Source organism: Sapajus apella, unplaced genomic scaffold (assembly GCF_009761245.1).
Source record: "Sapajus apella isolate SASKATOON/1434 unplaced genomic scaffold, GSC_monkey_1.0 scaffold32, whole genome shotgun sequence".
Lineage (NCBI taxonomy): Eukaryota > Metazoa > Chordata > Mammalia > Primates > Cebidae > Sapajus > Sapajus apella.
Window position 1 is genome coordinate 8,580,064 of NW_022436972.1, and position 26,123 is coordinate 8,606,186.

The following is a 26,123-nucleotide window of genomic DNA, read 5'->3' on the forward strand; positions in this document are numbered from 1 at the left end:
ATAGAGACGTGGTTTCACCATGTTGGTGATGTTCTTCTTGAAATCCTGACCTCAAGTGATCTGCCGGTCTTGGTCTCTCAAAGTGCTGGGATTACAGGCATAAGCCACTGTGCCAGGCCGCAATTCTTTCAATGTAATCAGCCCTTATACACTCAAAAAGTTACTTGGGTGCACACTTTCTCATTATCTATTTTTGTCATTGCATATATCTGAGGAAGGATAATGACACTCTACTGTCACTAGAAGGACAGTTAGATTATCAGGTTCAACACTTTATAGCCTGTCTTGACTGTGCTCCCAAACTTCGTAGAACTAAAGATGGGATTTTTCTGACCCTTTTTAACTTCCTAGAACTGGAGAGCCAGGAAGACAGAAATTTAACTTGGTACAAAGTTTATAATGGGAACATAATAGTTACAGAAAGCAGAATAGAAGAATCTTATTAAAGAAACCAAGACAGGCAGCTTCATCAACATTTTACTCTGAACTCATGCTTTTCTAATATACTTACGTGTAGGACTATTCTGAGGACCTACTACTCATTTTTCAAATAATTCACATTTTAATGTATTTACATAGGTAATTTACATGACATTATTAATAGAAATCCTGACCTATTTCAACCTGTCATATGATTATCTATGACTTAATTTCTGTGAAAAGCAATGAAGTCTGTCTGGAATCTAGCTATGACGATCTCTAATTTTATAGTTCTCTAACTTGTTCACATATTTACAATGACCTTTTATGTCTTTCCAACTATGTCATCTTCTATTGTTACACGGTTTGGGTTCAAGTGTTCACCAATACATAGTGCTTGAAATGCACATTAAACATGTATGAATAAGGGAGAATATAAGTTGACACAGAAGCAGTAACACATGTAAGTTGCTATTTCTAGTTTCATATCTCATAATTCAAAATCCTGGGGTGCTGTCACCAAATCATTTCTTCTCCTAATTGTAAATACCTAGACCCAATACACCAGGCAATACCAGGATCTTGAAAAAAATAAAAGAATGGAAAAACAAAATAGCCTCAGGAAACCAGCCTAAATGTATTTGAAGATGACAGATTGGTAGGTAGGTAGATAGACAAATAGACAGATAATTCCAAGACTATAAAAATATGAACCAATTTTAAAAATCATATGATCTTCTAATATTATGCTGAGTTGTGATCATTTGCTTATATTAAATTCAAGACACATTCAAAGAGATTCTTCAGTGATAATTTTTTAATCAGAAGGAAAAAGTTTTAGATGCTACTTGAGAAAAGGACAAAGTATAGCTGAAGTTTCTCTTTTTTGCCGGTTGTTATTTCTGAATTACACTATCTTTCTGGCCATAAAATGAACAAAAGGATTCATTCACTGTGTCATTAGGTATTAAGCATCAGTTGTTGATTCATTCATTTCACATGTTTTGCTAGTGCCACTGAATACTGCACAGCCAAAGATAAAAGGGGAAGCAATTCACAGGCCAATGAGAAGATGCACAATTGCCATTCAGGTACTGAGGGCTGCAACAAAAGAAGGGTGGTGAGGGCACTAATGAAACTCTTGCTATGTCCTGGTCATTGTAGTAGATTCGTCCCATCCCAATAACAGCTTCCTGGAAAAGGCACTATTAATCCCCTGAAAAACTAAGATTCAGAGAGATTAAGTGACTTTCCCCAAATCACAAAACCAATATGCAATAGAGCCATAAATCCAATTCAGGCCTCTCTCACATCACAATTATTTTCTATCTGCTACATCAAGTGGCCTCAGTGAGTTTTGCAAGGTGCCCTCGGTGCCAAAGCATGAGCCCTGACCAGGGAGTCAGAGTCAGAGAAACTTTTTTTTTTTTAGATGGAGTCTCACTCTGTAACCCAAGCTGGAGTGCAGTGGCACGATTTTGGCTTACTGCGATCTCCACTTCCCAGCCTCAAGTGATTCTCCTGCCTCAGCCTCCTGAGTAGCTGGGACTACAGACAGGCTCCACCACATCTGGCTACTTTTCTGTATTTTAGTAGAGATGCGGTTTCACCATGTTGCCCAGGGCGGCTTTGAACTCTTGAGCTCAGGCGATCTGCCCACCTCGGCCTCCCAAAGTGCTTCAGAGCACTTCTGAATCCCCAAAGGGATTCAGAGAAAGTTTCATGAACTGGGAACAGGTGCAGTCAAGTCTTGTGGGATGAACATGAGTACCACAGGTAGATCAGGGTTGTGAAATATTTTCCAGACAATTGGAAGAGCATGTGAAAGACATACAGATTTTGAGAAATGTCAAGTCTAGGGAACTGCAAGCCTTTTAGCACAAGAAAGCCACTGTGGACTGTAGAGGCAGGATGCCTAGATTTAAATCCCAACTGCTACACTTCTAAGCTTTGTAACTTTGGCAAGTTTTTATCCTGTTTTTTTTTTCTTATCTATAAAATATAGATAATAATAGTACCTACCTAATAAAGTTGCCAAAGATTAAATGACACAATATATGTGAAATATTTTGCACAGTGATAGAAACCCAAGAAGGGCTCTAATGAATATTATATATTATTATTCTAAAGTAGTTGGAATACAATGTTCAAAGGAGCTAGTGGCAGGAGACAAGTTTGAATTGAAAGATTGAGGCCAGAATATAAAGTGCCTCGTATATTTTATGTAATTGGAACATCATTGAAGGATTTAAAGTATTATTTATATGTGTATGTGTGTTTTATATAATTAATTCTTGTTCATCATTTTAAAATATCTTTCTGATGTCACTGTGAGCAACAGATGAGAAGAAGTGAATCCTGAGGTAAGGAGACCAGCTCTGTGATTACTGCAATAATCCAGGGAGGGTACCATAAGGATCTCGACTGGAAATGAATCCATCGTGATGGAGTGGAAGGACAGGCTGGAAAATACTTAAGAAGTAATTTCAGTAGGACTTGGTTAACAGAGAGCAGAGGCAGGCTACAGGGGTTGGAGGTGCCAGTCACAGAAATAGAGAAAATGAAAAAGTGGCATGTCTTGTAAAATTATGTCCTGTTAAAACAGTAAAAGAAATTAATATATTCAGTACCCAAATACAGGTGCAATTCTGTTTGAAAGGGTTATCCAAATAATCTTGCTTGAAGTTTTCAATTAAAAATAAAGAAATTTCTTGTTAACAAGTAGAAGAAAACACTTAAAATTTTATTGAATAAAGCTAATAAATCATTTAATATCATTTATAGGAAACATATAACACACATATTCAATACTTTTAGGTAAAGTATAAATTAATGGAAGGAGAGCACACACACAGAGGTTGCATTATGTTTATGATTTTATTAGTCAAAAATACAAAATTGAGCAGCTACATCAAGCAAAAGCAAATGCTTCACAATCCAGCATACAAATCCCTTCGCTTCCAAATTTGCGAAATAGACATATAAATACAGATGACACTGTCAGAACAAAATAAGGTCTCACCAGATCTACAATGTTCTTTTCTTGATATAAATAAGCACATGAATTACATATGGTCAGTCGGTGCCAATTATCATTATTTCCTCTGGACTTACCTATCCAACTAAGGAGAATTTAAACCAACACTGTACTTCTACTTACAAGAATATATGAAAGCATAGTTAACTTCTGGCTTATGCCCCCAACTCAGGATCAACAAAGCAGTCCTCTTGGGGAAAGCCCATTTCACTACAATTTAAAGCCATTATAGGCATTAAATAAAAGCTAACTACTTGTAATCGAGTATGTTATAATGCAGTTAGAACATTAGATTTCAGATGTTGATTTTTAACATTGTTGATTAAACCCATTAATTCTGACACCTAAGGCAAACACTAGTCAATACGAATAGAGACACTTTGGATTAGTGGTATACGTCTTCAGATTTCTGCAACATTCATAGACTCTTCAATGTTTTATGTACTGAAATTTTTAAAAACCATTGTTTTGTCTAGAAACTAATGATACTAATCCAAAACTCATTTTTCACTACTAAAACATAGTCATAAGTAGAATATTATTCTTATATTAAGATATTAATATATGTGAAATTTAATACTTCCTTTAAAGTATGAACACTTATCCAATTCATAATTTCAATGAAAGAGAATATCCAAGAGAAACTGTTATAATTCTTTAACTGCAAGGACTACACAGAGCAGTTTCAGCACCAGGGATAGTAATCTTCCTGGATAGCTGTGAATGCTCTAACACTGATGAGTAAATCCTTTGTATCTAACTTCAAATTAATCATTAGGTTTATGTGAATGAGTATTACAGGATAAGAGCATAGGCACAAAGAAAACATTCAAATTTGTTGTTGTTGTTATCCTTGCTATTATTCTTGTTATATCTGAGGCTGATATGGTAAAAGATACTGATTTAGGTCAAAGACACCTATTGTGGAAAATTAATGACTCTAAGTAAATATTTCTTGTTTTATACACATTAATTTAAAATACAACCTAATGATGGACCACTGTTTCTCAAGACAACGAAGAAAAACATGAAAATCATGAAGTTCTTCAAACTTAAGTAATGCTTATTGCAAACATAAAACATAAAAAAACAACACATTTTTAAAGAAATATTATCTTTCTAAACATAGCCATATGATTCCTGTGTATTAGAATTTTTCACAGGAATTTTAACTAGAATATTTTTCCTACATGCTTTAAAGAATAAAACAATTTGAACTGTTGAGCAACAGCAATATCTTATATATTATTGTATATATTTAAAAGCGAGGGTAAAAAAAGGACACCAAAGCTTCTAGGAAGTTAAACTATAAATTAAGTTACATAATTAATTAGGAAGTTAAACTATAATTAACTTATAGAAGTTACCAAAAAATGTTAATACCAACCTCAAGAATGACTATAAATCTATTAATTAGAATTTCCATATATCTCAATTTCTAATGTGCAATTGTTTTGAAAAATTTGGCAAATCTGAAAAAAGCCATTAATATGTAAATAAATATATCTACATTAATACATATTCTTTATTAATTCTTTATTAGATACTAGATAATCTGGGGTCTGCACAGTTTTGTATCTGGCCATTTATTTGTTTTACATGCCAGTAACAAATATATCCTTTTTTGAAGCTACCAATACCAATGTATTTTTAATCAGTGGGGCCAGTTCTATGCTGACATATTATGGTTACTACACCAATTTATAGTTAAGAGATATCTGAGTGTGATGCTTGATCTAGGACACTAGTACTTGTAAACCCAATCACCAGGAATGCATGGATGAATGGCCAAAATTTAGGAATCATACAGGGGGATAAACCAATGATCCATTAACCTAACAGTATAATGGTTCTCAGGAACCAAGGGGAACAAAATTGGTGGGAGAAGAAATACACGATATTTGCAGAAAAAAACAACTTGCTGCTGAGGCCAGATTCCTTACTGGCGTGCCACTCCTCTATCCTGGGGGAAGCCAGTCCTGAGTGAGCCTGGCCTGAGGTTCACTGGTGATCACTACACACGCCTACCTATTGGCATTCCTTGGTCAGTTTTAAAAGTAGAGATAGAAAGCAAACAAACAGTTACCTAATAACAGTAATTCTCTCCCATCCACAGGAGAGTTTTGCCCAGCATTCACATACATGTTGCTACATAACAATTGATTCATTAATTAACATAACCAGTTACTTAGTAAACTCAGGTCATGGCAAACAAGAGAGGAGGCAATGCTTTCATTCCCAGCTGAAACCATACATATTGAGGATCTAATAATGAGTGCATATATCACCAATTGATTTTTTTATTTTTTACTTTTAAAATATTTTGTGGTATCATGAAAATTTGGTGTAAATCCTAAGGGATATTTGTCTACAGATTTGATGACGCTTTATCTTGCTGTCCAATTAGAAAATGAATGACTAGAAAGATTCTTCTAAAAACTAGCTAAGATATTTATTGCCAGAATTTTCTTGAGGAGAAAATTCTGTCAAGAAATTCTGTCCTTTTTGATTTGGCTCCACCTATATTCCGTTACCTCAACCATGTAATCCTGAGGACCTGCCCCTCAGGAGCCAATGCTTTCCTTCAAAGGATCCTTATGCATACACTGGAGCTGATGCACAAAACTGTCTTGCTGCATTTTTGAGGATCTCAAATTTGGCCTCTTGTTTATATTATTCTTCTTTTTGTTTATCACATTTCCAGATTTCTGACTGTTTGCCAAACTTTATATTGCATTCCGATTCCATTCTTGAGGATCCATGGTCACTACAATGGTCTTTTCAGGTTTGCCCCAACTGTGGCTTGTGTGACCAGTTTTGATTCCTCACCATTTTCCTCTCAATTGCTAGCTCTGGGCATGGAGCCTGCCTAGCTCCTTTTAATATTCCCCACAACTTGTCATATACTTTATCCAAACCAGTTTCCTGCTCAGAGTCTACAGCCATGACTCACTACTGCCTGTATTTCCAGATCACTGGAATTACTGCTCCATTCCAGATTGCTGCCAGAATTAATTCTATATATTTCTCTGTAATACTTTGTACTTCTTAAAGAAGGAACACAATTTATCTTGTTTGTGCTTACAACCCCTTTCTATAATGAGAGCTATTCATTCCCATTTCATTGGTAAGAAAATCAGGACCCAAAGAGGCCAAATAATTTAGTTAACACCACAGTGATGATTTAATACCTTGAATGCTAGTTTTGAGGACCTTATTGTTCCCCAAAATTTGTGTTTCAGGGAATTCAGCAGTCCTTTAGAGGAATGATTTTATTCTGACTTTAAAACTTTGTTTTTCTTTCTTTAATATGTGACATTGCCTTGTAAGTAATCTGTATCAAACTACTGAATGTATTGAATTGTTAGAATTTTTACTTTTTAAGTTCTTTCCTCCTTTCTTTCATTCATCCAGATGTTTATCAAGTACTTAACATGTATTAATCAATGAGCATAGTATATTGCTGCAGAGTTTATTTATAAGCTATAATCCCTGCCTTCAAGTAGTGCTAATCTAGTCAGGAAAAAAATCATACAACAAATTATTACAAGATTATATTCTTTTTCATAAAAATAAATACCATATAAAAGTATCACTTTCTGAAATCATATTATTTATATACCTCTTACTAGTTTATTGTCTGTGACCTCTATTAGAATATAAGCTACATGAGGACAGGGACTTTCATTTACTGCTATATTTCCTGTACCTTGAAACTATACATGGCTTGTAGAATACATTCAATAAATATGTATAGTAAGAAATAAAATGTTAGTTCTCCTTTAGGCTTTTAAAAAATTACATTGTGTTTCTAGTGAATGAAGACTGCTTATTAGATACCACGAGTGGCTCTCATTGCACAATCAGTTAGCATGGGGTACTTGTAAGATGCTAGATGAATTCAATGTATTTCACTTAAAGTTTTTGTTCTTTTTAGTTGAACTTATCAAAAAGTCATATGTATTATATTATGTAACTGACATACAATCTTTTAAATACAGGTTTCATGTATTTAACAAACATGTATTGTTAGAAATATATAATGTCTCTTTAATGTTATCCCATTTCATATTTTACTCACTGGATAGCCATTGGAATGTTTTCAGATGATTCTAAAATGAATGCTATAGAACTGCTACTGTAAAAATTATTAATTCACTAGTTTAGTAAATTTGGATTTCATTTTAGGTTAAGGCTTATGGTCACAAGGCTTGAAGGGTTGATGTATCAATTATACCGAGTACTTGTTGTTTATATCAACTACTTTTGTTTGTAGTGGCTGCCTTCTAAGTTCCATTGCATCTCTGTTCTTAAATCTGTTCTGTGTTATATGTGATTATATTTCCTTTGGCATTTTTCTCAAATGTCAAACAGATTATATTCCCCAATTTTAGAGTGCTGAAACTATGTATTGTTATCTTTCAAAATAGTTAACAGTAATAACCACAGGTGTAAAGTTAATGTATGTTTTACAGTGATTCAATATAAGATGCTTTCAGTTTAGGCATTAGTAGAGGTTTTTTTTTGTTTGTTTGTTTTTGTTTTTGTTTTTAAGGAAAAGTTTATAACATGACATTTTTAGTGAGTGAAGGCTACTTTCTAGATACTACTTAAAGATATTATGACTTTTAAAAATATTTCTGGGTAAGACAATGTCAAAGAGGAAATAGATAGGAAAAGAAAGTAGAGGTACAAAAATCTGCTGTTGACTCACGTTTTAAAAACTGGAAGCTATGTGGATAATCTTTGCCATATCTAGGAAGTACATGCCATATGAATGCTGCCACAGTGTTGTGGGTCAATGTCAACACATACACCTAAGAAATAATTTGGAAAAGTTAATCTCATGAAATGCCACTGTCCCTTTAAAGAAGGAAGTCAGGGAAAACCCTCTGTCTTGGCATAAACTTAAAGTACTGAGCTTGTTTACGAAGAAAGCAGTAACGAAAGATTTTTAATGAAAAGGAAATAGATATTGAAAAGTCTGGTTTAAACCATCAGATACATTTTGATATGCTGTTTACTTCTATTGGTTAGTAAATTATAAAGAAGTATTTTGTTATTATTATGCATTTGTTCTTTTGTCTTTTTATTTTTATAAAACTGCAGATAAAAAGACTTAGTTTATAATATGCCTTTTTTCCCTATTACTAGTAAAAAGCAAAGAAAAGTTATATTGTTAATTTTACTTAATGTAATTAAATGGATAAAACATTTAATTTTGAGATAGGAATAGAAATCATTACGACTATTGTAGGCTAAGCAAATGTTAAATATATATTAGGCTATTCACTAAAAAAACAAAACACTACAGAAGACACTGATATCCCATTTACTCTTTGAAGAATGGAAACCAAGTTAATGAATGAAGAAAAAATAAGCGGAGATTAGCGTATTTATTTATGTAATTTGAAAACTCACAAAAACTGTACTAAGCCCTCTTTTTGCACTAAACTATAATCCCTTCTATCACCTATTGAGCACTGATTACAGGTACTGTCTAAATGCTTTATATGTATTATCTCTTTAAATCCTCCAAGCAATGAAGATGAGGTAGTTACAATAGTACCCCCTTATCCATGGTTTTGCTTTCCATGGTTTAAGTTACTCATGGTCAACTGTGGTCCGAAGGTAATAAATGTGAAATTCCAGAAATAATAATTCATAAGTTTTAAACATTACGCCAATCTTAGTAGCATGATGAAATATCGCACCATCCCACTCCATCCTGCCTGAGATGTGAATCAGCCCTTTGTCCAGTGTATCCTCATCGTACCTGCAACCTGCCCCTTAGTCACTTTGTAGCCATGTTGGAGATCGGATTGACCATCACAATATCGCAGTGCTGTGTTCAGGGAACCCTTATTTTATTTACTGACTTCAACGTGCAAGAGTAGTGATGCTGGCAATTTGAGTATGCCAAAGAGAAGTTAATGTGCTTCCTTTAAGTGAAATGGTGAAAGTTCTTAATAAGAAAAGAAAAAAAAATTGTATACTGAAGTTACTAAGATCTATTGTAAAAATGAGTTTTCTACCCGTGAAATTGTGAAGGTAAAATAATTTCTTGCTAGTTTTGCTGTTGCATCTCAGACTGCAAAAGTCATGGTCACATTGGTGATAAGTGCTAGTTAAGATGGAAAAGGCACTACATTGTGGGTGGAAGACATGAACAGAAACATGTTCCAATTGATGACAACGTGTTCCATTAGAGAACACTGAGCTGGTTTGAAGACTTCAGCAAGGGATCCTCTGAAAGGAGTAACACTTAGTCATTTACAGCAAGTACAAATTGGGTACACAGATTCAGGAATAGGTTTGTACTGAAAAATATAAAAATTATTGAAGAGGCTGCATCTGCTGATGATGAAGCTACGGCCACATTTCTGGCAGAGTTGATGAAGCTGATTAAGGAGAAAGGATACCATTCAAAGGAAGTCTTTAAGATGAAACCAGGCTCATCTGGAAGGAGATGCCTAATAGAACCCACATTCATAAAAGTGTAAAGGAGGCACCAGGGCATACAACATGGAAGGACAGATTAACTCTGGTGCTATGTGGCAACACTGCAGGGCATGTGATACAGCCAGGCGTAGCGTACAGAGAAAACCCAAACCCACGTGCTCTCACAAACAAAAACAAAAATTATCTGCCTGTGTTTGGTATAGGGTTCAGTACTATCTGCAGTTTCAGGTGTCTACTGGGTGTCTTGGAGTGTCTTTCTCTCAGATAAGGGAGGACTACTACATATTTTATAAGTTCAGAAATAGGCTCATAGGCTATTTGTCTGGATTTGAACCCCATCTACCTAAATTCAAAACCCATTCTTTTAGCCACTACACTATAATTTGAAAGATTATTTGGGATTAGGATGGGGATGGTAAAAAAAAAAACAAAACAGTGAAATGTTTGGGAGAAATGTTTTATTTTATAATGTAATCATGTGAGCTCTCTTGTGCTTATGGAAGAAAACACTATGGTATGAATTATGAGGGCAGGGCACATCAGGTACCCACTATGCTTACTATGCTTCATTGAATGCAAATAGCCTGAAACATGCAATGTTATGTGTTCTTGTTACTGCAAAAGAAATCTTGCTGAGCTTGTTTTAATATAAACAAAGAAACTAGTGATAAAGCTGTGGCTAACATATCACATTGCATTTACTTCTCACAATTTTAGATCAGCCAAACAGAAATGAAGTTTTATATACACATTTGTATATATTTAACAGAACCCTAAACACTAAATATGATTAAGCATCTTGATTCTTTAAGATTAGCTTTTACATTAACAACAAAGGGGTTATATATAATGTATATTCCAAAATATTTAAGTTTAAACTCTCAGGTGAAAGGTACAGGTCAGATACTATGTTTTTTCTTTTTACCTCTCTTTTCTGATCCTGATCCTTCTGTCTGTTAAGTCAAAAGAGATACATTATAGTTCTAGGAAGTCAAAGTATAAGCCTCCAATGTTTCCATGACAATGGACCAGCTAATTGGTCAATGAAGTATTGTTTCAAGCCATTCTTACACCAGCTAATCATTGGCTGTTAGCACCAGAAAGGCTCTAATCCAAAACTTTAGGCACCACTGCTAGGCTCAGATTGTTCTATGAAGTTTCTTAGTTAAGCTAAAGTTTGGTAAAGATGCTATCACCTATTTGAAGAGATTCTAATAATGAGATACCTATTCCAAAGGATCCTTGGATATTTCCTCACAGCATTTCTTCTCTCCCCATACCCAGGGTGTGTGATTTTTATTATAATTATATAGATATGTAATCATAACCTTTTTCAACAAGGACTAGACTACGAATTTTCTTTTCCAGAAAAGCATAATAAGGAATGGTATATTAATGTGAGAATGAAATTACATTTTGGTTAATTTTAATGAATACAATAAAAAATAATTTGTTTATTCCAAGTGACTTTGGGCCAGAATTAAAATGATTTCCAGGAAACAGAAAGGCTAGTGGGATTTTCAGAACCTTTCTAGACATAGTTAGAGATATAAGACCAGATTGGCTCCAGATACCATCTCTTGGTGGGCTGCTTTCAAATATACGTACAAAAACATGAGGATGTTCATTTTAAATGAGCTTTCCTGGTCTCATTAGTATCTTTTGGCTGGTCAATTTGGTAGAAATTAATAAAGGCTTTGGTCTGGGTCCCAGCATAGGCAGTGTGGGATAGGAGTGGAGCTGTGGCTTCAGCCAGTCACAACTAAGATCAAATCCTAACTGTGTCACTTCCTTAAGTGTGACTTTACACAACTGACTGAACCTCTCTTCAGACCAGTGTCCCAATATGGGGACAATAAATAATTTACTTGAAGTACTATAGTAAGGGTTTAGAAATAACACATGTAAAAGTGCGTGGCAGATAAGAGATAATCAGTATGTGCAGCTACAATTTTAAACAAGCAGCCAGTAAAAATTAAATAGACTCCTTTCTTTAACATACTATTCTTTCTCAAGCTTATGTATACCAACCACAATGGCAACTATTGTGCAATAGTTGTCTATGCAAAACTAAAAGAAATTTACTACTCAATTTTTGTTAGTGTGAAAACATTTTATATATAGTTTTTCTTTCTTTTTGAATTTCAGTGAAGGAGCTGTGTAGGTGACTACATATATTGACATGAATTTCTTACTCTTGGCAAGGAGGCAGAGAAGAGGGAAACTATTTATTTATTTAAGTGAAAAGTTGTCAACCTATGCTATCTGAAAGAAAAATAATTTTTTTAAAAGCAGAAATGGGTATAGTGTTTTAGATCACTTTCGCTTGGGTGGGAACATGAATATATTCATGAAGGCAGCACTTCTATTGGCAACAATTTCAGTAGGGGAGATGAGGAGGATAGGGCTGCGGATAGCAGCAAGAAAATGAGTAAGACACCAAAGGGGGAAAGCACAGTATATTAATTGGGGAGAGAGAGAAATTCATGTTGGCTGAAGTCCTGTTCTCCCACCTGTGGACTTGGATTGAAAGTGATACATGCATCAGGTATTGTTTGTGTACAGAATAAAAGTTAAACACATGCAGGTGAATTCATTTCCTGGGGCTGTGGTAACAAAGTACCACAAACTACAGGGCTTAAAACAACAGAAATTTATTCTCTCACAGTTCTGGAAGCCAGAAGTCAGAAAACAAGGCATCAGCAGGGTCATATTGTCTCTGGAGGCTCTAGAGAAGAATTTTGCCTTGCCTTTTCCTTGCTTCTGGTGGTTTCCAGAAATCCTTTGCTTTCTTCAGCTTGCAGCTGCTTAACTCTAATCTCTGCCTCTGTCTTCACAGAGCCTTCTTCCCTGTCTGTCTTTACATCATCTTCCCTCTGTGTGCATTTTTGTCTTTGTGTCTCTTCTCTTATGAGGACATGGTTATATTTGGTAAAGGGGCCACTCTACTCCATTATCTTATCTTAAGGTCACATTCACAGCTATCTGAAGTTAGAACTTGGATGTATTTTTTTGGTGGTCACAATTCAACCCAAAATGATGTGTGCATGTATTTCAAATATATGTAGATGTGTGATTTTTTTAAGTGAAAATTATTTAAATAGCATTATTAACCTGAAAGTAGTGGTTCATCACTGTAAATTTTCTCAATTAATGGATATTAAAGGAATAAATCTGTCAGGAGTCTATCAGTCTATAATTTTTTTAATGATAAAAGAGCTGTACACACTGAGAAAGGGTGGGATCTGTGGTATAAAGTTCCTGTCAGGAAGAGAACGAGATAAAACTAGAAAATAAGCTAAGTATGAAGGGTCTTTGGTACCAATAGGACTTAATTTCTTAGGCAAAGAGAATTACTGGTGATGTTTTCACTGATGCAACGCATGTATGTGGAAGCTATTGTGATGAATAAAGTAAAACCCTGGACCACTAATCTGTCCATCAAGGTGGAATGTTAGGAAGACTATCAATGTAAGAATGGACTGGAGGAGAGTGAGTGTGAAAACAAGGAGACCAGGTATGAAGTGACTAGAATCTAAATCAGGATGATCGCAGTGAGAATGAAAAAGAATGGGATGAATGCTACAGCCACTCCCAGGAAGAATGGGCAGAGGTATGACAATTTAATGGTGAATAAGTATGTGTGTATGGTGCATTTGTATGCATATTTATGTGATGTTTAAGGGTACATGTGTGCATTAGGGTGTTAGTACAATATCTAGTTCCTTTGAAATTCCAGAATACTTATTATTTTAGTACTATTTTACATTTTTAATGATTTGCTAATTAATTTTCCATGTGTCAACACAATCTTTTTCTAAATGAAAAATTCAATATCACTCATTTCAATTAGTTTAGTTTTTGGCATACAAATATTTGTTGGTTGGTAAGCATCAACATTTTAACCATTCCCAAATTGGGTCAACTTAGGTAACAAATATAGAATTTCTATTTTGTGTTTGTGTTCCCTCTTTAAGAGGAAAATTAGTGGAGTAAAAAGGTAGAAGAAGTAGTGGTAGTTTGAAGAAACTGATGTTTAAGTTTGATTAAGAAATTCTAAATAGACACCTAGAGAGGCTAAATGACTTCAAGTCCCCAAGGCAGGACAAATTGCATCCACTGATCCTAAAAGAATCTGAAAACTAGATCGCTGAACAACTCTCAATGGTCTTTGAGGAGTCATAGGGAACTAGAAGAGCCAGAGGATTGAAGTGCTAAAGGCAAAGGGAGGTTAATTCTCAAAAATCTACAGCAAGGAGCTTAGCATTTCAAAACCAATAATACCTTGCACAAATATATTTTCATTTAAGTTTGCTTAGATACAGAAACAGAGGGTATCCAGACTTTAGCTAGACAGTTGTCAAGGTCCTTTTTGATATTCTTTGGAAAAACCAGAGGAACATGTGTGCTAGTTATCAGCACACTATGGCAGCAAATTTATTATTGAAGGTTTATACGAAACAGGTGCTTATAAACAACTTAAATCAGTTTTCAAACTGTTTGACTACAACTTGCAGTAAGAAATACATATTACATCATTACCTAGTAAGCATACATATGTATTTTTATGTATATGTGCGTGTAATTAAAACAGATTTTATAAAACAGTACTTATCCTTACAAAATAGATGTATTTTGAAATTTCTCATTCTGTGTGTTTCTATTTTATTTCATTTAAACAAAACCCTGCTGGTTGCAACCCACTAAATCAATTTCATGACTCCCTAATGGGTTAGGACCCACAGTTTGAAAAATGTAAATTGATTCAAGCAGAGTGTTACTGGTGACTACTAAGCTGTTTTCACCCTGTTCAATCAAACATTTGAATGAAGGTGTAGAAGGAAATGTTCCCACATTTGCATACAGGACAATAAGGCAATAAATTATTTGCATGATATAGTCAAGATTAAGAAATTCCTAGTGGATGAAATTTAAATGGAAAATTAAAAATTTGAATAAGATAAAATAATTTTTTTTTGACCCAAGAGTCTCACTCTCTTGCCCAGGCTGGAGTGTAGTTGCGTGAACTCTGCTTTTTGCAACCTCTGCCTCCTGGGTTCAAGTGATCATCCTGCCTTAGCATCCTGAGTAGCTGGAATTACTGGTGCCTGCCTGACTAACTTTTGTATTTTTAGTAAAGATGGGAATTTCACAATGTTGGCCAGGGTTGTCTTGAACTCCTGATCTCAAGTGATTCACCTGCCTCGGCCTCCCAAAGTGTTGGGATTACAAGCTTGAGCCACCATGCCTGGCCTTAAAATTTAAATTGATATGTACCATTTTGTACTTTGTATCTCCAAATCTACATGTAAAGCTACAAATTGCACATATGCTGCTGCTAACAAACCAGTAATAGCAAAAGATGAAGGCTTAGCTTTTCAGGGTTGACAATTATTTCATGCAGAAGCTATTGTGGTTAAGAAAGTAAAACCCTTTATTAATCCTCAATAATCCTTGATGGTCTAATCTGCCAATCAAGATGAAACTTTAGGAAGATTACCCATGTAAGGATGGACTATAGAATAGTGAGTGTGGAAAAGAGGAGACCAGGTATGAAGTGACTAGAATCTGCAGGATGGCTGCAGTGACAATGAAAAAAATGGGATGAATGCTAGATCTATTGCAAGGAGGAATGGACAGAGCTATAATTAATTTTAATGGTGATAATAATTTCAAAATGAGAGAAGAATGGAACAAAAATTTTATGAGAACCTACTATGTGCCAAATATGAATGACTACTACATTACATCAATCATTACTGTCATGTTAAGAAAAAAGCCCAAAACCAAAGCAAACCAAGCAGATCTGATTTGATTTGGGGCAACACTAACAGGATCTATATTTCTAAAGGATGAGGTAAGAATTTCCCTCTGTTTTATATGGGTCCAAACCTACACCAAATTTGGAGTATTTTGTTCAGATAAAGTTTAGAGGAAAGCAAGAAATCTGTTCTTTAAAGAACAGGTGAAGAAAGTGGGAATATTTAGTGTGGAGAACTGCTATTTCCATCCATTTATTTTCCAACACATTTATTCATTGTAAATTACAAGTCAGGCAAGATAGGTGTCAAACAAAACCTCCAAAAATGACACAAAATAACTACACAAAATAACTGTGGGTCTTTCCCCACAGCCAATGAAGGGAAACATTATTGATTGACACTTGCTACTACATCAAGCATGTTAAATGCATTAGCTCCTTCAATCCCATGAAATAGTATTATAATCCTTACTTTGGGTTGAGTAAGCTGAAGCTTTGAAGCTAAAGTCATTTTCCCAACATCGCACATATAAGTGGGTGGTGGAACTAGAATCCAAATTCAGATGCCATTGAATCTAGGGCACGACTTCTCAACCACTCTGCAATATTTCTTGAAACTCAGATTCCTAGGTTTCTTATCTTTGAATGGTTGTCCTTAGGAAGCATGGGTATGCAAAAATGCATACAAGCTTAATATTCACCACATAAAATATATTTTTAATCTGTAGATTAAAAAAATAAACATATTAGGTATCTTCTTTTATTATGTAGCTATTTTTTATTTCAAAATACTGTTAATGCAAATGCAAAGTTATTTGTACATTTGCTGGGAAAAGGTTTTATAGGCCAAGGAAAACAGACCTGCTGACTCTTCTAAACTTTATGCTTTTGGGATGGTATGAAAGACATATAACTGTGCAATTATGCAGACTTGTATGTGGTTATAATTGGTATTACATATGTTTATAGGTCATGCAACACATTAACACACATTATGCCTGTATACTAAGGAGACAAAGACACATTAACTTTATGCTAGCTGCTTAGTTGAAATTATTTTATGGAATTCTCACTTCCCTATGGGACAGGTGTTATCAACCCTACTTAAGGAATGAGCAGTCTGAAACTCAAATAGCTTGAGTAGACTGCAAAGGTAGTAAGTTGTGAGTGTGACTCAAAGAATCATGCACTTTCCACAGTATCATAGCACCTATGAGGAGCTGACCGTCTACTGGAGAAAGCTTTTTAATTGGCAAGCTCTTTTAAATATCTCTGAAATTGAATTAAGTATGCAAAGAAGTGAAGTTCTCCTTCTTAGAAATGGTGGTATCATGTTTACCCACTCCTTATCTCCACTAAAGAAAAATAAGCAGAAAAAATACAACCAAATGCACACACATACTGCTTAAGAAAAAAACACATGGAAAATTAAAGTGGAAATGTTAAAATGATGTTAAGCTATTCATTCAGAAAGGAAATAGAAAGTTGAGGTTGTCACTGTCTTTCAAAGTACTCATGCAAGAAGTCTAAAAATAGCAAAAGGTAGAACTTGCTGCCATATACCTATATGCACAGTGGGTAAAAAAACCTAGTGTGACAACCTTTCAGTCTAGAGTTACATATATTTTAAAAAGATATCATTTTAAATTTGCAAATGAAACAGTACTCTTAAAAGCAGATGATACTCACTTGGGACAGACAAAAATGTAGTAGAAGGATATAAATGTTAGGGGATTTTTCCATTATATAGTATATCTCAAGTCACACTATTATGACTTGTATGTTTTGTAAATTTCCCATACAGTTTCAACCATTCCAGCATTTTATAATTCAATTGTCATTTAATTTAAATGGACATACTAGTTACTACTACTTTCAGAAGGGTTTGCTTAACTACCTTAATAATTCAATCACTTTGGTGCAAGTTTAAACAAATAAACAGACATGCAACCAGGAAGTAATCCTAAGCACTGGTTTTGAGGAACTTTCTTATAATCTGTGGTACTTAGAATTTTACTATGTTCCCATATCCCAGGAGTTAACTTGACTAGCAGGTCCAGTTAAATATGAATAATAAAACTGATTATGATGGATTTGTAAATTGACCTTTTTCATTTGAGATGACAAAAGGATCTGAATATACCTCAAGATGCCTAATATTTCTGGTGACTTGCAATAATCTTTATTGAAAAGGGCAGACCTCATGATATATTAAAGAAAAGTATATCCGTCCTTTCAAGGAACAGTCATGCCTATTTAGTTTTAATTCAATACTAGCAGCAAGATTGCTGTGTACATTTTAACTTTTAAAAATTAAAGGTTTATTTTTTGTCTCTTGTATCTCTGCAGACACAGATATGTACTTTTCTCACAGATCAAGGCTGGCAGTGAGAATCGCCCATGTTTTTAGATAATTTCAAAAATCCTGTGAATTGTACATGCCTATGAAAAAGGAAACATCAATAATTGGCATCATACCGGAGGATCCTCAGGGATTTTGAAAAATGGGATTTGTCGTTTCAACTAAACTCCCCCACAGTGTCACACACTGCAGCCTTTTTAGGCTGGGAGGTGAGTTCAAGAGCTGTTTGTTGTTCCGAGCTTGATCCAGAGAGGATCACTGTTTGACAAGTTCTATTTTAAGTCGTGCCTGAGTGTGCAGGTGTTAGCCTTTCATGGCTGTAGAAAAAGCACCATTACGTTCCATCTGTATTCTTCCCCCGACAATGCAGGATCGCCCCCCCTCCCCGTGCGTTTGTTTCTGCTTTGCCAGCCACTTTTTCTTTCGGAAATTCTAGGGAGGGCAGGCGGACAGGACTGCGAGGAAGGGCGAAGAGGGGCAGAAAGAGGTCGTCTGCCACTCCCCTACCTTACAAGGCACGTGGCACTGGCAGTAGCAGCAGCTGGATGCAACAACGGTGATGAGGAGCCTCCTCCTAGCAAGAGGATATTGAGAGAAGGAGGAGGTGGTAGCGAAGGCAAGACATGCACACTGTGTCCTTCCCCACAGGGAGAATCCACCCTCAAGGGAAAAACCACAAGGAAGCCACTACCCGCCCCACCTCTGCCAGCTTGCCCCAGTGTCTGGCAGCAGTCCCCATGCACCTGCTCACCTGTCTATCCGTTCGGAGTGGTTGGGGGAGGGACGAGGGGTGTCGGGGTGGGTAGGTGGGAAGAGAAGGAGGGCAGGGCAAAAGAGGGGGTGCACCGAGGGCTCCGCCCCCCTGGAGGCTGTGCGCAGGCGCAGTGGCGGCTACCGCAGGCAGGGGGCGGCAACATGGCGGAGTGAGCGGCGGCGTCGGGGCTTCACAACAACAGTGGCGCCCGTAGCAGCGGCGGCAGCAGCGTCAGTAGCGTCGGCCACAGCCTGAGCTTCAGCACCGACCAGCGCCGTGGCCAGCTGCTCGTGCCCCAGAGCTTCTCGGAACGGCAGCAGCATCTCCGCGGGGGGCGGGCCGGGCCGGACGGACCGGGAGAGGGAGCGAGGAGAGGCAGCGGCGGCGGCAGCGGCACACCTGCTGGGCGGGCACGGCCGCTCGCCCGGCAGCGGCTAGCGGTACCGCCACCGCCGAGAATAAGCCTGCGGATACCCCGCCGCCTCCGCTGGGGAGAGCGCCGGAGCGGGCCGGGCTGAGGCGCAGGCGAGGAGCGGGCCCGGCGCCGCGGCGCTGGTGGATGCTGGGGCTCGGAGGCGACGGCCGGGGGGCGGGGGCCGAAGCAGGTATAACGGTACCGGCGGCGGCAGCGCCGCTGCTCTTCCCTTCTCTTCAGGAGGGGGGCCAATGGCGAGCGAGAAGCCGGGCCCGGGCCCGGGGCTGGAGCCTCAGCCCGTGGGGCTCATTGCCGTCGGGGCCGCTGGCGGAGGCGGCGGGGGCAGCGGCGGTGGCGGCACCGGGGGCAGCGGGATGGGGGAGCTGAGGGGGGCGTCCGGCTCCGGCTCGGTGGTGCTCCCCGCGGGGATGATTAACCCTTCGGTGCCCATCCGCAACATCCGGATGAAATTCGCAGTGTTGATTGGACTCATACAGGTCGGAGAGGTCAGCAACAGGGACATCGTGGAGACGGTGCTTAACCTGGTAAGGAAAAGGCGTGCTCTCCATCTGCTTCCCCAGCCCCCACATCCTCCGTCCCCAACGCCTCGCTCCTACCCTCCACCCCTAGGGTCACACGCGCCGCGCGTCCCTGGGAGCACAGAGCGTTCTGCCGGTATTGCCCAGCGGGTGACCTGTCTGCGTGCTGCCAGAGCCGTGTCACCTCTCTCCTCCCCTCTCTCTGGTCCTCTCCTGCCACCTGAGCGCAGTGCCCAACTTAACACCGCTTCTTATCACTCCTTGGGACTACGAGTCAACCAGTGTCCTCGGTGAAGGTTTTGGGTTGACTTTAGAGTTTAGTTAGGAGGTGAGGAGGCCTCCTTTCTCCGGGCGTCTTTCTCCCACACTCTTAATTGTCCGTGGTGTGGCTCTCCGAGGATGACAGCCTTGCCCCTGGAGCCCCAATTCCCCGTGCTGCTGAAATGTGAGAAGCGCATTAGCTTCCAACTTGAACAGCTGGGGTGGGATGTTTTCGAGGAAGAAAGAAAATGATGCAGTTTTGCATCTGTCTTTAAATATTCCAAGGCTATGATGGAGAGTGTTGTGTCTGTATCCATTCCCCTCCATCTCTTAAGCAGCCGTCCCTTCTTTGTAATATTGCCCCGAATATACTGATCCCTTAGTTATTTTTTGTGCACACAAGGTGTGCACCTTATGTGAGGGCACCAAATCATACAGGTTGATTGCTGTGGTTACCTTCAGTCTCGTGGCATGTGGTAAAGACTAAAGGAAAGGTTTTAAACGCAGCCCTAGGTTTTGGTTCCTTTCATGATAAGAAAGAGTTACTGCAGAAGTGTGTATGACTTAATGTTTTGCGCTATCTACAGAGAGGCTCAGAAGCGTTTAAGATGTCAGGGAAAGAAATGGAAAGAAGTAAGGAGAGGAGAATCATAAATTGAGGATAATTAAGAGCGGTTCATTTTTAGTGCTTTGTAAATGGAGTTTTTTTTTTTTTTTTTTTTTTTTTTGCAGCAAAGCTTTTTATACAGTTTTCTCTACAATATCTAGTCTGACATACTGTAAGGTTGGGCTTTGGGAGGCAAGACATAAACCGAGAGCAATCAATTGGGTATTGTATTTGGTTTGGAGTCACAGGAATATAAACCCATGCTTACAGGGGTACTTTGTAACACCCATGCAGTCTGGTTTTTCAGCTAAGCAATTATTTTTACTTGCTTTATTGGAAAACTGAGAGAAAGCTGCAGCTACATCAGTGGTGTCCTGAGACACGAATTAAATAATGTCTGCGGTTTATGAACCTCCTAAATTCATAGAAAAGTTGAAGCGTTTTTTTTTTTTTTGCCCTTTTGCTAGTGTGTGAAGCGAAAGCAGATTATCTGTCTTTGTTACATTCATTGCTGTTTAAAAGAAAACACCTCTTTTTACTTTTGTGTACCATTCAAATAAATCATCATGAAAAGTCAGTGTAAGTTGAGGGAATGTCACTAAGTTGATTTAAACAAGTTCTTTTCAGAACTCTACTAGAAGTATGGTTTTCTTGAGTTTTAGTTTTAACTAGCTGCAAATAAGAGGTCAGTACTTGCCATTTCTTTTTAAAAGAAGATAAATGAAATTTCAAACTGTCAGTATGTTGGCAGGCAACTGTATTTCTGTAATTTAAAGGAACACATTTCAGGTTTTTCCAGTTTTGATCTAACCAGTATCATTTTTACATTACATTATATTAGGCTGTTTTATTAAGTATTTGTGTGCTTACTTAATACATTTTAACCTGGTAAGAGGCAGTAGAGCTTTCACAACCTAGAAACTGATTTGAATGTATAACCAGTTTGGACTCTGCAGCAGTAGCAATGTATGCTGAATCAGTTCTTAACAGATGGGGTTTTTTAGATATACAGTAGACTAAGAAAGGAAGTGAAATGTTTCTCTTGAGATAAAAAAGAAATTTAACTCTTCAGAGCAGTGAAAATCTGGCATGAAGTTTCAATATGCAAATGTTATTTTGGAGAACTTTACCATTAAGCTTAGAGTCACTAGAAATAAAGTAATACTGAAATAGTATATCCAAAAATCCACTTAAGACTTTGTAATTGCAATGATATTTGGAATTAAAAAAGTTAGGTTTAAAATTTCTTTGTATGTATTTAAAGAATGCAATAAATTTTTAAATAGAAACTTTTGGGGAAAAGAATAAATAACAAAAAGCTGTTTATTACTAAGTTGTTAATTATATTATGAAATATAAACTAGTCATTTGAAGCGTAATATTTCTTGAACTATAGGCTTAGGGCTTTATTGTCCAATACACTCTTGAAAATGTCATATGAAAATTTAAGCAGATTCTCAAAAATATGTGGAAGTCATAGGCATTTAAAAATTCATTATTGCAACTTAATTCTATTTATTTAATAAGTAAGCCTATAAAATTCATATAGGACATTCAGTGACTCCTTAGAGTTTGGAAACCTTTAATATTAAATCTAAAATGATTTTTTTTTATTTTTCAGTTTCAATTTAATGCATTAAAAATGAAAGGTGAAATAGTGAACTACCTATTACTGTGCCCTGAATGACGGAAAAGAAAGTAGAACTAATGAAATGTCAAAACAGGGGTTTCTGCCTTCAACAGTATCCTGTCTCAGTCACTTTTGTCAGTATATTTTTCCTGTTTCTTTTTTCTTCCTATATAAGAATACTCATAAATACTTGGTTTTTAGATGCTATTTCTCACAGGCCTTGGCCAAAGAATTAAAAGTTGGGCAGAGTCAAGTTTAAGCAAGCATACACTAAAATATAGTACTTCTTCAACACAGAAGTGGCTGTAATTTTTCTGCTTTGTTTCCCAAAGGTCTAGAGACCCATTTTTACTGCTAGGTGGACTGTGGGAGTTTGGTGAAGAATCACCAATGTGATATGAAGCACAATGAGTGATTTTTTATTAGAGATGTATTTCGTGTAATGATGTTATAGTTGACTTAAAACATTGAAATTGGAATGGATAATGTTAGGAAGACGGGTAAATTAGTTTGTGAATAAAGTTGCAATGAGAGTGTATTGTCAAGGATTTTGCATTATAGCTCTATTAATAAAAGAAACCGGTCATTAAACTGACTTCAGGAGAAGTTATTTAATGTGGCAGTATAAAAGAATTTACAGAGAATAGATTTCGTTGATTGTTTTCAGTTGTGAAGATGGCATACTACCTAATCTATATCTTTTATAGGTGCACTTAACATGTTTATATAAGCTTTCTACATATTTGAAGTAAAAGCTGTGTAAATATCATGTGTTATCATTGTTTAGAAAATGAAAGTTTCTCTTATAAACATATTTCTTGAAAAATATGTTTATAATAGAGGATTAATATCTACTTCATGAAATCATAAATTTTTTTGGAGTGGCTTTCTTATGTATTATGATATAATTCTGTGATTATAATTATAGAATTTAATTATAGACTTGAAGTTTTTTATGAATAACTGAATTCATGAAATTTTTTCATGGATTTGTAGATTTTTTCTCATGAGTTACTGTGAGTTATATCAGTGTGTCTAGTTGTAGAGAAAATAATATTTCCTTTGATTATTTTTTTACATTCTAATTGGCATATGGTTGGCTGTATTAAAAACATAACAAGATACCTTGAGGGGATTTATGGTTTACTAAGTTTCTTTCATCTTGGCTTATGGATCATGGCATTTTTGTTAAAAGGGAAACTTTAAGTTTTTTTTGTACTTGAATATGACTGTAACTCTTCTTCCTTAGAGTTTTTTTAAATTTGCAGCTTGATAGTCATGATTTTCATTTCAAAGATATTTAGAATTTTACAAACAAGAGATGTCTTCTACGTTTGAATTAAATTTATTTAAAAATATATAGCTGCATCTTATAATCATGGAGGTCCTTATGTTGATATGTAAGCCTTTTCATATTAACTGGAGTTGTATTTTATTCTGGCAATTGGGTATGGAAAATAAAATTAAGAATTCATATATAAATGCTAGGGGTTTTAATATCTTAAGGAGTTTTGAGATTTTCCACAGAAATATTAATTTAGTCATATAATGACACTAAGGCAGCAAATATTCTATAGTCAGTCTATGATCATGTTGTATTAATTTTAAGTAGATATTGTGTATGTTGCTAGTTACTTTTTGGCAAATACTATGCTGTGGATTAAAAATATCTGAAGGTTCTTTATTCTTTTGCTATACTTTTCCCAAACATAGTGTAAAGTAATTCATTGGGTCTAACAGACCCAACCCCCATTTTATGTCACCGGTATAGCTGTATTATAAAATTCAGTCATCTGTATTTTTTTTTTCTATTACTGACAATACCGTTATGCAATCAGTTCCAGGTTTTCCATTTCTTGTCTTTATACCATGTCAGCATATCTCTTTGGCATCACATATCACTCTTTAGTATTGGAGTTATTTATGTGTGTTTCTCCTCCTAGGCTGTGATCTCCATGAGGGCAGGAACTGATTTTATGTATATATATATATTTTGTATTTCTAGCCCTTGGGTAAGTTAAGTGCATTTGGAGTGTGCAGGACACTCTCATTATGCAGTAATGATTATGAACAATTTCTGAAGTTACATTAACCATTACGGTCCAGACCTAGAATCCTGAAATAAATTAAACTCATGTAAATTCAACTCATAAAACTTCATGTATTTCTTATTCCTCAAACTAGAGTTATGTGTTGAATGTGTGTGATATTAACTGCCTATGTAGGTATTACTGCATATGTAAATGTTATTTTGAACTGGCATCTGTTAATAAGTTGGAACCTGGTAAAACCTTTTCAGTGAACTTGTGTATATAATCAGATAACACATAACAAGGTCATGTTGTTAACAAAGAAAATACATAATGTGTTGAAGAGAAATTATAAAAAATATTGTCAGCATTTGTCATACTGCCAAGAATAGTGGACATCTATTGTTTTTGTCAGTAGTATCTCCAGATGTTTCAGTGCATCATTTTGCTTGCCTGACATTTTGTGTGTCTGGCATACGTTTCTCTTTTTTGTAGTGGTACCTCAATTTTCCTTTGATTACTCACTCTTTCCCAATTTGTAGGTCAGCTAGTTTAGGTGGGTCTGCCTTGAGGGTGAGACATCTAACCCAGGTGTGGCAGGAAGCATGGTGACTGGTTCATGGACAAACATTTAACCCAACGGTAGCAAGCTAGAGTCGGTTCCAGGAATTACGCTGGAAGTCTTTCTGATGGGGATACTGAATGCGTACATTCTTAGAGTTGTAGGTCCCTGTCTTAGAATTTGACCAAGTGTGAAGCCAACTGACTCATCATTCTGTTGACCCACTTGGAATTCTCTATGTCTGTGGTGTTTATTTTCTAACCACTAAATTATCTCCTTTAAAATTTATTGTTATTTATTTCAAATCAATGTAAGTTGTTTTTTTTGTCCCTTGTAAACAGAAGGGTTCCCCAGTGGCATAGACGTTAGTATCTGGAAATGACATATTGTAGGGAACAGACCTTAAATCTTGAAATGGAGTGCAAGGCGGTCAGAACTTTGTGGTTCTCTAGCAGTTCCTTTTAAGGAATTACAGAGCAGCTGTTTAAATTGTCACCTGTGTTATCTTTGTCCATGGAACTACTGAGGTTGGAATTTTAGGGATACTGGAATGTTTTGGCCACTTTTTGCGGTCTTTGATAATGTCTTTTAAGAGAGCGGTTAACTTTGGTCCAAGTTAGCATGCTTGAAACCAGAGCAGAAAGAAGGTATAGCCTTTTCAAGTCAGAGAGGCTCTTTCTGCCTGTAGCTGCCATCCAAGATAGCAGAGAATCAGAATATTAAAGCTTTGTAGGTCAGAAAGCCCTAAGTTTCCACTCCGTGCCATAGTTGCTAAGAGGAAAGCCAAGAGTTTAAATTAGGACCAGATAAAGTTCTGTCTGATAAGCTTCTCCCAAGCCTCTCATGTGGTATACTCAAGCCTCCTGACCAAAGTAACAGTAATCCAGTTGTAAAGAGCTTTAAAATAGGATGCAACCAGGGAGCAAATGACAGAATAGTTGTGCCTCCTCATCCAGTTTATTGTTTCACATTGCTTCAGGGAAAATCATTAAGCTGAGGGTAAAGGGGATAAGAGGACTGAAAAGGCCTATTGCCATGAGACTGAAGCTTAAAAGCTGACAAGATCCTGACAAGACCTCTTTGTTTTGGTTGCAAATTCAACTCCTTTGGTTTAAGTAAATTGACAAAAAACTTACCCAGGTTTTAGGGAAGCCATACTTCCAGAGAAACCTGAAGCCTGGTAAACAAAGGCCTGTATTCTTCTACTTCCCTTTTTTTTTTTTTTTTTTTTTTTTTTTTTTTTGTGTTTTTTGTTTTCTTTTTCTCCCCGGGTTGTGGTCCCT

The 26,123-nt window shown here is 36.6% G+C and overlaps 1 protein-coding gene and 1 long non-coding RNA gene across 14 annotated transcripts in view; one reads left to right on the forward strand and one right to left on the reverse strand.

The window, feature by feature from the left end:
* Nucleotides 1-18,893, reverse strand: part of LOC116562302 — a 114,148-nt gene extending 95,255 nt beyond the window's left edge. The window contains exon 1 of the long non-coding RNA XR_004273871.1: nt 18,794-18,893. This is a non-coding gene — a long non-coding RNA (uncharacterized LOC116562302). The remainder of the gene's footprint in view (nt 1-18,793) is intronic.
* A 46-nt stretch (nt 18,894-18,939) lies between these two features.
* NBEA (neurobeachin) overlaps nt 18,940-26,123 on the forward strand; it is a 713,110-nt gene continuing 705,926 nt past the window's right edge. For 10 of the 13 annotated variants that reach the window (XM_032294855.1, XM_032294857.1, XM_032294861.1 and 7 more), the window contains exon 1: nt 18,940-19,756. In XM_032294855.1, coding sequence (XP_032150746.1) covers nt 19,463-19,756 — 294 coding nt within the window. In that variant the 5' untranslated portion in view covers nt 18,940-19,462. The remainder of the gene's footprint in view (nt 19,757-26,123) is intronic. The other 3 variants (XM_032294863.1, XM_032294865.1, XM_032294866.1) reach the window with 1 other exon arrangement.